Raw genomic sequence first — 11,289 nt, forward strand, 5'->3', positions numbered from 1 at the left:
CCTTTTTTTTTCCAACCTATCTCCTTACATTTCGCTACATTGAAAGCCTTTGTGCTTTTGTTTTTTAAATCCTTTGTTTGTAAGCCACCATAACTCTTTCGGACTTATTATGTTATGCTTTCTAATTAGTGCCTTTTTTTATTCCAAGTTTAATCTTTTTTCACAACTTGATTATTAGCTGTTAATCTTCATACAATTAGCTTAATTAGCGAATGTACTGTTAGTGTTTACATTTTTTTGTTAGTTCAGGGTTTACGGTATAGGGTATAGTGTTTAGGGTTTAGGGGTGATGGTTGATGGGGTGTGGGTGTCTAGGGTTTAGTGTTTTGAATTTGAGTGTTGTATTTACTTGGTAAGAAATTTTGTATTTTGGTGATTTAGTTACTTGATAAGAAAATACACTGTTCGATACCCCGGTAACATTCTGGATAACTATTATTATTTTTGATAGCAGCTAACTTTTACTCCTTTTAACTACTACTAACATATTCGATATTTTCCAAGACTATACAGAGGTCGTTACCTCCTAACTACTAATATATTTGATAGCTGTTAACAACTATCAAATATCGTAGTTACTTAGTAAGAATATACACAGTTCAATACCTGCTAACATTGTTGATAACGACTAATATACAGTTAGGTATTCTTAATATTTATCATCTAACATCTTTCGTTACCAGCTAATATGTTATTCAGTGATTCTTAATAGTTAAATACTTGCTCATTGGTTCAATACTCAATGAGGGGGAGGGGTTAGGGTCTAGTTTTGCAAAGGGGGGAGGATTGGATTTGTATAAGGTATTCTAAGTATTTAGCATGTAACAACTTTCGTTAACCGCTAACATGTAAATTCCGTTATTCTTAGCAGTAAAATACTTGCCCATGGGTTCACTACTAAATAGGGGGGGGGGGGGGGGGTTAGGGTATAGTTTTGAAAAGGAGGGAGGATTTGATTTGTCTAAGGTTTTCTTAGTATTTAACATGTAACAATTTTCGTTAATAACTAACATGTTCTTCTGTGATTCTTAGTAGTTAAATACTTTTCCATGGGTTCAGTACTCAATGGGGAGGGGTGGTTAGGGTATAGTTTTGAATAGGGGTAGGATTTGATTGGTCTAAGGTATTCTAAGTAATTAGCATCTAACAACTTTCGTTAACAGCTAACATGTTCTTCGGTCATTCTTAGTTGTTAAATACTTGACCATGGGTTCAGTACTCAATGGAGGGTTAGGGTATAGTTTTGAATAGGGGGGAGGATTTGATTTGTCTTAATAGTTAGGGGTTAGGATAACAAAAGTATCAAATATCGTAGTTACTTAGTAAGAATATACACAGTTCAATACCTGCTAACATTGTTGATAACGATGGATCCTTTCGTTACCAGCTAATATGTTATTCATTCATTCTTAATAGTTAAATACTTGCTCATTGGTTCAATACTCAATGAGGGGGAGGGGTTAGGGTCTAGTTTTGCAAAGGGGGGAGGATTGGATTTGTAGAAGGTATTCTTAGTATTTAGCATCTAACAACTTTCGTTAACAGCTAACATGGTATGCTGTGATTCTTATTCGATATTTCCAAGACTATACAGAGGTCGTTACCTGCTAACTAATAATATATTTGATAGCTGTTAACAGCTATCAAATATCGTAGTTACTTAGTAAGAATATACACAGTTCAATACCTGCTAACATTGTTGATAACGATGGATCCTTTCGTTACCAGCTAATATGTTATTCAGTGATTCTTAATAGTTAAATACTTGCTCATTGGTTCAATACTTAATGAGGGGGAGGGGTTAGGGTCTAGTTTTGCAAAGGGGGAGAATTTGATTTGTATAAGGTATTCTTAGTATTTAGCATGTAACAACTTTCGTTAACAGCTAACATGTAATTCCGTGATTCTTAGCAGTAAAATACTTGCCCATGGTTCACTACTAAATAGGGGGGGGGGGGGGTTAGGGTATAGTTTTGAAAAGGGGGGAGGATTTGATTTGTCTAAGGTTTTCTTAGTATTTAGCATCTAACAATTTTCGTGAATAGCTAACATGTTCTTCTGTGATTCTTAGTAGTTAAATATTTTTCCATGGGTTCAGTACTCAATGGGGGGGGGGGGGGCGGGGGGGGTTAGGGTATAGTTTTGAATAGAGGTAGGATTTGATTGGTTTTAGGTTTTCTAAGTATTTAGCATCTAACACCTTTCGTTAACAGCTAACATGTTCTTCGGTCATTTTTAGTTGTTAAATACTTGCCCATGGGTTCAGTACTCAATGGAGGGTTAGGGTATAGTTTTGAATAGGGGGGAGGATTTGATTTGTCTAAGGTATTCTTAGTATTTAGCATCTAACAACTTTCTTTAACAGCTAAAATGTTCTTCTGTGATTCTCAGTAGTTAAATACTTGTCCATAGGTTCAGTGATTCTTAATAGTTAAATACTTGCTCTTGGGTTCAATACTCTTCAAAACTATACCTAACCCCCCTTCATTGAGTACTGAACCCACGAGCAAATATTTAACTAGTAAGATTCACGGAATAACTTGTTAGCAGTTAACAAAAGTTGTTAGTTGCTAAATACTAAGAATACCTTAGACAAATCAAATCCTCCCCCTTTTTCAAAACTATACCCTAACCCCACCATTTAGTAGTGAACCCATGGGCAAGTATTTAACTACTAGGAATCACGGAATATTTAGTTAGCTGTTAAAGAAAGTTGTTACATGCTAAATAATTAGACTACCTTATACAAATCAAATCTTCCCCCCTCTACAAAACTATACCCTAAACCCCGCATGGATTAGTGAACCCTCGGACAAGTATTTAACTACTTACTTAACACTCGATTAAATTTTCCTATACTTAACACTTAACAGTTTACTAATTTACTTAACAGTTGACTAAATTTTCCTATACTTAACCCTTAACAGTTTACTAAACGACCGCTAATTTGTTGGTTAACTGATAAAGATTTTCCAAAGCAAATGAAACATTAAAAACCATAAACGGGGGAGTCTTTATTCATACCCTCCATTGCACATACATATGCGTCAATGTGGGAAGCTTAGGGGAACATAGTTTAGTACATCATAACAAAAGAAGGTCGCCCCAGATCTGACCATTACCAACCGAACACAACAACTGAACTCAACCCCTACATACTTAGTCTTCGTTTTCTCTCTCAGATAGGCATCTTGCAAGTGACCTTGTTATGGTCAGTCGCTCCACACCTGCTGCAGGTCCTGCGGCGTTTGAAAACACCTCCCATCTGTTATAGGAATTTTTGGGTAACAGTTAAACAATTTAGTAGTGTCCAATCTTCATAAGTTATCAATAAGTAGTACAGGATAAAGTAACTAACCTTGAATTCTCCGCGAGATGGAATTCTTGCCTTCCTTGGTCTCCCAGACGGACGGCGAGTCTTAGGAGGAAGTAGGAAGCCATCCTCCCCACCAGTACCAAACTTGTACACCTCAACCTTAGCTTTGTCGACTGGGTGGATGCTCCCACCGTAAGCTGACGCCCAGTAAGCGTTGCTGTAAAACGGTGCTACCTTACTCTCAACTGACTCCCTTCCGTACACAGAAGCAGCCACTGCATGCGTACAAGGAATGGCCAGTGCATCAAACTCCTTGCAAGAGCAAGTTTTCTTTTCAAGATCGACGCGGTGATACATCCCATTCCCATCCATAACCTCGAACTCATGGTTAATGATGTGGTTCACAGAATAACCAGTGGAGTCTGTAAAGTTTTTCGTCACGATATCTGTTACCCTAGGTGTTAACGTTCCAACATTCTTTGCTGCTGCATCACGCCTTGCGGAGAACCAGCCCATCATCATAGATCTAATATACTCAATCAGCGGGATGATGGGGTACTCACGAGCCTCAGACAGTGCGGCGTTCAGGGACTCGGCGAGGTTACTTGTCATGATGTTGTACCGCGCACCTTCGAATTGAGATCTAGCCCAGTGCTCAAGACCGATCCTGATCAGGTAGTCTGCACAAGCGATGTCCACCGTCTTGAGCTCGTTGAAGTGCAAGTAGAAATCCTCCACCTTGTACGCTCTTGCTGCTTTACCAAGAATGTAGAGGAGATGCTTTTTCTTGAAGATGGTCTGGACGTTCCTCTGGAGATGTAGCAAACAAGCACAATGCTTAGCAGCCGGATAGACCTGTTACCATTTACGATGCATGTTAGTAGCTAACTAAATATGTATCTAATAACTTCCATTATCTCACCCTATATTAACCGGAAATAATAATCGAAATCGCTAACTTATATGTTAGCAGGCACTACATTAATATTAGACATAGGGGACGTGATTCTTACTCTTCGAATACCAGTGTAGATAGCAGTGTGTCGATCAGAGACAAACACCAAATCCTCAGCATCAGGCACAATAGAAGTGAGCTTGTTGAAGAACCATGTCCATGAGGCTTCATTCTCGCTATCCACTATCCCAAATGCAATTGGGAAAATTTGATAGTTCCCATCTTGTGCACTTGCTGTGAGCAAACAACCTGCAAACTTCCCCTTCAAGTGGGTTCCATCAATGATGATCACCTTCCTCATGAACGGTAACCCCTGGATGCTTGCCCCAAAAGACAGGAAGAGGTATTTGAAACGCTGCACACCGCCTGTTCCTTTGCTTGTCTCCAAGGCCACTAGTGTCCCTAGATTCGCAACAGCCAACTGCTGGAGATAAGAAGGCAAAGTACTATATGCTTCGTCCACCTTTCCACGTCCATTCTCGATCGCAATCTCCCTGGACTTCCAAGCTGTCCAGTATGATATTGGCACACTGTGGTCTGTCCTCATCAACTCTCTCAAAGCTCCCGGCCTTGGACCAGTTCCGGTGCCAACGTACTTGCTCCTCATAATGCCTCCAACAATCGACGAGGTTGCATGTTTTCTAAACTCTCCCCTCTCAGCAACAGTGCAGCGGTGTGTTCTTTCCAATGTCTTTATTTCAAAACGAGGGCTACCCACATGCTTAGCAGCATACACGCGCCATTGGCAGTTAACTCCTGTGCATTCGAGCACAACTTTCCCAGGCTCGGATTTCCTGACAAAGTATCGGTACTTGTTAGCCAGTGCATGGAGGGCCATTTGGGTTTTGAATTCGTCCCTGTCGTCGAAGTACTGCCCGACGAAGAGATGTCCATTTTCGGGGGTATATTCCCACTCTGCAATCAGAAATTCACGTTAAAAATTGGACGTTAACTATACCATTAACAATTAAACTTTTGTAAAACAATTATAATTAATGTTAGCCGCTAAAAATTTATACCTTCTGACTGAGGATTTTCAAACGGCTCGCTCCCAATCGGGACATCATCTCCCGGAGTGTTTCCAGAACCAGAACCTGATCCCATACGGGGGCTAAAGAGAGAGCTACCTTGAATTTCTGGTTCTGTCATTATCGCTTTCCCCTTGGCAGAAGCCCCTCCCGTAATAGCTAACACAAAAGTTAGCAGTTATCAAATTAGTTTGTGGCCAAACTTTCATTTATATTATAAAATCTAACAACAAACAAAAACACCAAATTATTTACATCATACCTATGGCGAGGGTTAAGTTCGCGATTGCTGGTTCTTCTGTAGGCACCTCCTCGAGGCGTATCATACCATCTTCATCTGGGGTGAATACCTCCAACCCATCTGAAGAACCAGTCTCTGAGGACAGGTCATCAACAACCTCCAGGGGACGAAAAATTTCATTCTTCGTCAGGCGCACAGCGCACCTTCTGATCTCTACCATCTGGTCACTGGTGCAGATGCTCATCAATTTCTCCTCGCTTACTTGTAGATACCCACCCTTACGGAAACCTTAACACATAACAATGTTTTTAGCATGTAAATATATCCATCAGCAAATTAAAACATCATCGTTAAACACACAATAACATTGCCAATCTAGTAGGATTTAGTTTCTAACCGTAAATAATTTTTTTACATATCACTTCTTTTCTTAGGTGATACGTTTTATGTTATATCGGGAACATATTTATTTACTGGATTCATCTCATATAACTTCGTATATGGCTATACCACTTAAAGCTTTTTAGATTGCAACCAACAAGTCTCTTAAACAGCTAAACGTTTTGTTATCAACATTTCTTAGCAGCCGCATACATTTTTGTATTAAGCCGTTCAAATTATATCTTTTTTGTTATCCCACAAGTTGCTAGCTAATCAATTTTTTCTCGCCCAAAATAAATGTTTAACATATACCTTGTTCCGTTAGGGGCTAAGGTCGATGAGTTACCGATAACATTGTTATTTTCAGTTGCATCACATATAACTTCGTATATATATGTACATCTTATAATGTTATAATTACCAAACAAACACGCATCTTAACAGCTAACTTTTTTATTAAGGTGGTCAATTCGTAACAGCCAAATAGATAGTTGATACGATAAAAAGTCTTACTCTAACTCTAACTTTAGTGTTATCATTTAACCGTTACAGCTAAGTATGTGCTTAGCACCAAGACTTAGCAGAGGTGGAGACAGCTTACCTCTCCATGGGGTTGGTTTTGGTGGAACAACTTCCGTCCCGTCTTCAGTGAGTCCAAACTCATCCCTCCGGATTGTGCGGTAGTGGCCCACCTCCTGGCTACCATAGACCACGCAGAGTGTCAAACCGGCGAAGTCCATCCTCACCGCCATGAAGAGCTCAACATCTTGGTCTTCAACTATGTCAACAGGCGGTGTTGTGAAGTCTCCAGTAACTTTCATCCACTCGGGGAAGTCATAGGTCAAGGCGACAGGCTCAGAATGGACAACACAGTACTTATCCTTCACCATTGAGACCAAAGCCTCGTAAGTCTCATTCTCCTTCAACACAAGATCATATTTCTTGTCACTGTGGTTCACGTCGAACCTCCACGTTCCATGGGCAAGTCTCTGCCAGTTACCAACCACAGTTCTCACAAGATGCACCATTGTCGATAGTCGCAACGCTTTTGTTTCCTGCACAATTATTTAAAAAATAAACAGAAACTCTTTAACTCAGTAAACTAAAACCACAATTGCAACGATAATCAAATCATGAGAAGAATCCTTACCTCCGCTAAGAGAAAACGACCACTGTCAAACGAGTATCTAAGCTCTCAATCACAGTTTCCGTTTTCACTTAATCTCTCTTAATCTCTCACCCCTCTGCTAAGTATATATATTACAATACAGAAACCCTAGTACCATTCACAGAACCCAATAGACAACCATAGTTCCACTTACCGAAGTTTTTGTCATCATAACATGTAAAGTTCTCGTTATTATCCAGCGGTTACTCGTTTCCGGCGCCACCTTGTGTCAGACACGTGCTTCTGCACACGCAACAACCAAATCCCGCTTTCTGTGGTTTCTGACACACGTAAAGCAACGCCGAGGTAGAGAGTAAAAAGCGTGAGGGTAAAATCGTCCATTCATGGTCGAATGGTTACTACTTTTCTCCATCTCGAGCCCCATGGACATTTCTCCAATATGGGCCTCCCTTAGGGATATTCTGCCCAATCTCCCTAAAGTTAAAGTACTTTAAAAATATCAAAACATTTTATATTTTGAAACATTAATATTCTCTAAAACATCTTATATCGTGAAACAGAGGGAGTATTAATTAGTACTGCCGATCATATCTTCTTTTTTATCACTATCTTCTTTTTTATCACTTATTAATCAATGTGGCTACTATACTTTTATTTTGCGGTACTGTTGGATTGGGGGCGAAGTTTACAGAAAGAAACGGAGTCGAGTGGCTTTGTCTTCCCATTTAACTAACCTCTTTGATACATTCTCCCTCTATGTCTATGAGAAAAAAACACTCTATACCTGACAACACTATTAGAATCCAATGTTTTTTCAGCATCGGACAATGCTGATTTTGAGTAGACGTGGAATTGGAAAAGACATTGCCGACTTCAAAACCAAAAGATTGCCGATGAATAAAGTTTCAGTAATCTCTCTTATTATATTCGATAGATTGCAACATCATCAGAAGATTAGTATTTTCATTTGTTTTTAATGTTTGCTCAACAAGTTGTTCCAATTTTTTTTTTGGATAATCATATCGAAATATAGATAAAAACAAAATCTGTTTAATTCGTTTGTATATGGAAACAAAAAACCCCACTTTTGGTATTATTTTCTTGATTATTTGTTTGATTCGATCTTTACAATTCCTTTTCTATTTTTTCATGATTAAGCTTATTATCACTAAAAATTGATCTTTACAATCTGCATATTAAAATGCGACAGAACTTCTTTTTACAAAAAAAAATGCGACAGAACTATGAGAAAAAAAATTATTATTGAAAAGAAAAGGAATTTGTCGATTTAAAAGAAAAAGAAGATTTATTCGGAGTTTTACGATTCCAAAAAATTGTGAATTTGGAACATATTATTTGACTTTTAGTGAAAAGCAAAGAAACTGTGAAGTTGGAACGTTCTCTTAACTACAAATTAAATAACTCTTAAAATAACATCATTTACGAAGCATTTTGGATAATTTCCGAGATTATGTAGTTGTTGGAAGTTAAAACGTTTTATTTGATTTTTTTTTTTAATGTTCTTTAAAAACCCCAACAGTCCTAGGCCAAAATCACAACATTTCACAACTTAATCGACGGCACTTATGGATCATAATCTACTCACCGCCGAGAAAGATGTTCGTACTATTTTCTTTTTTCTTTGAATATGTTTCGTTGGTTACATTCTATGTATCTTACGTTACATGCGCCTTACATTTTTCGACTAGGTGTTGGAAGAGTTGGTGAAGCAAGTCCAGCTTCAAGGTCTACGAGGAGAACACGGAGGATGGATGGAATTTGTAGCTGTTTGCAACCAAAAAGATATAACACCACATAACCTTTCCAGGGTTTCCCGTGACGTGTTGGTCGCTTTTCTCACAACCTTTAAGAAGAAAGAAGATATCCAGGTCTTGATTTTGTAATTTTTACCACCAAATGATTGCTGACTACTAGGGTTTGATTCTTAACCAAATCATTTTTTTCTTTAGAGACTGCAACGTCGTGCCAATAGTCTTCTAGTTGAAAAGTTGAAGCAGGAGACTCCTGAAACTAACACTCCTGAGCATGTGAGTGTTAGATATCAAACAAAGAAAACATTTTTTGACGATGCATATATATATATATAATTTTGGTAAAAATGTATTTGAATTGATCTTTTGGATTGTACAGACGCTTATTCGATTGACCATGAAGCATCGGGAGTTTTCGCTCGACTATTCTTTCCCGTCACTCTCCAATGTTTGTATTTTCTCATCTATCATTGTCTCTTTATGTTTAACAAATCGAAGTTTCTTATTTACACTTTTCCATATGCTATAAGCAGGACTGGTTTGTATCCGATATTGGAATGAAGTCGTCGACTGTGATGAATTCAACAGACATGATGGCTGTTGACTGCGAGATGGTTCTTTGTGAAGATGGGACTGAAGGTCTGGTTAGAGTTGGCGCTGTAGACCGTCATGGAAAGGTATATCTTATTGTTAAGTTATGAGTTTCTTGTTTTTGTATCAATCTGTTTTCTTGACTCATTTAATTGTATGTTCATTGCTGTAGGTGATTCTTGACCAATTTGTTAAACCGGACAAACCTATTGTTGACTATAGGACAGCTATTACCGGAGTTACTGCGCTTGACATTGAAAATGTTACCGTCTCTGTGTCAGATATTCAGGTATCCCTTGTTGTCTATACTATGATTTTCTTTACCCATTTTATAACAATTCCTACTGAATTTAACTATTTGAATTGTGCAGAAAGAACTTCAGCCCTATCTTTCTAATGGTTTTATTTTGGTTGGTCACAGTCTGAACAAAGACATGAAAGGTAAGTAAAAAGGGCTATGTAGAGTGAGTAACTACTAATATGTTTTTTTTTGTTGTCGTTTAAATTTATTGGTATTTTGGTTCCAGTGTTGAAGATAGATCATCCTAAAGTCATTGATACATCACTTGTGTTCATATTTTCAAATGCAAGAAATTCAAGAAAACCTTCACTCAATGACCTTTTCAAGGTAACTCTATAATGGTGAAGTTACTACTCTTGAAGTAATTTAGTAGATCAATTGTTCTCGTCCTTCTGAATTTTTTTACAGGCGATTTTCGGTAAGGAAGTAAGAAAGGAAGGTGTTTCTCATAATTGTGTACACGACGCAGCAGCTTCGATAGATATTGCCCTTGCTTTCATAAAGAAACCTTTTCACACAACAATTACCCCATCAAAAGAGGTATTTATAAAGATTGATTTACCAACATACTATTGTATATCATGTATTCACCTTTCTACAATTTTGTTTTCTGATCCATAGATGCTTGAAGCTGAGAAATCAAAACTGTTTATCCATAGGATCCCTTCCTATGTGCCATCTGAAAAACTGACCACTATTCTCGCTGGAGAGTTTCGTTCAAGAAACTTTAAACTTGATGTTAAGGTTGAAATCAGAAGCATGTGAATATATGTATATTCTGTAAAGTTCCTTAACACCGAATTCTTTTCTGCTTTTTTTTACAGCCAGCAAAATCGCAGGGATGTAATTATTGTGCAGTTGTTGTCTTTGATAGTTCTAAAGAAGCTGATCAAGCTTTTGAAAACGTCAATGGATCCAAAGAAAGGGTATATTAGTATCATTTTGTTTTTGTTGAACATTGTTTAAAAGTGGTGAAATGAGTTTAATTCAACATTTGTTCATTTCTTTAGGATTCATATGGTCTGCCACAGAAGTTGTCTGCCTTAAAGCTGAGTTCGGGATTAAGTGCTACCTGCTATGTCCGTAAAATGATGCAAGATTAATGAAGCAACCTTGGAGTATTGTATTTGTCCTAATAATTTGGGAAGAAAACTATCTTTCATTTATTGGGTTTGTTTTCCTCTTCGTAATTCATTGACTTTAATAAGATTTATCTGTTTCTTATTTACTTCAACAATCTATGTCAAAGCTAGTTTATTGTCTTTTGACAGAAAATGTATTTGAGGATGATTTAGAAAACTAATATGCAGAAACAACAATTTAAAAGTAATTTCGTGTTTGATCGAAGGAATAAAATTTAAACCGGATTTTTAAACTTTGTAAATTACAATTATTTTAAATTTATGATAAATTACTTATCAATGATTCCAATTTTGTCTTTCAATTGTCAAGTAAAACACAAGAAAATAGAATAGAAAAGTCTGTATATTCATTTAGATTGAAATGTACAAGATACAAATATATAAAAGAAAAGAAACAGCTGATACAGGAATTTTTGCAGGCAAGAGAAAAGAT

The 11,289-nt window shown here is 37.5% G+C and overlaps 1 protein-coding gene across 1 annotated transcript; it reads left to right on the forward strand.

Annotated features, from left to right (window-relative positions):
- The first annotated feature begins 8,636 nt into the window (after positions 1 to 8,636).
- Positions 8,637 to 10,817, forward strand: LOC108840853 (small RNA degrading nuclease 1-like). Its single transcript, XM_018613664.1, has 12 exons — positions 8,637 to 8,669; positions 8,760 to 8,939; positions 9,021 to 9,098; positions 9,202 to 9,270; positions 9,356 to 9,499; positions 9,586 to 9,702; positions 9,785 to 9,854; positions 9,941 to 10,041; positions 10,123 to 10,254; positions 10,336 to 10,458; positions 10,539 to 10,640; positions 10,725 to 10,817. The coding sequence occupies exons 1-12, from the start codon at positions 8,637 to 8,639 to the stop codon at positions 10,815 to 10,817; spliced, it is 1,242 nt and encodes a 413-aa protein (XP_018469166.1).
- The last annotated feature ends 472 nt before the right edge of the window (positions 10,818 to 11,289 follow it).

Source organism: Raphanus sativus, chromosome 2 (assembly GCF_000801105.2).
Source record: "Raphanus sativus cultivar WK10039 chromosome 2, ASM80110v3, whole genome shotgun sequence".
Lineage (NCBI taxonomy): Eukaryota > Viridiplantae > Streptophyta > Magnoliopsida > Brassicales > Brassicaceae > Raphanus > Raphanus sativus.

Bases quoted from the DNA above. Each gene is read 5' to 3' on its own strand.
- LOC108840853 (XM_018613664.1), top strand. From the start codon at position 8,637: ATGGATCATAATCTACTCACCGCCGAGAAAGAT. The intron at 10,042-10,122 runs GTAACTCTATAA...ATTTTTTTACAG, and splicing joins CACTCAATGACCTTTTCAAG to GCGATTTTCGGTAAGGAAGT. The intron at 10,459-10,538 runs GTTGAAATCAGA...TTTTTTTTACAG, and splicing joins ACTTTAAACTTGATGTTAAG to CCAGCAAAATCGCAGGGATG.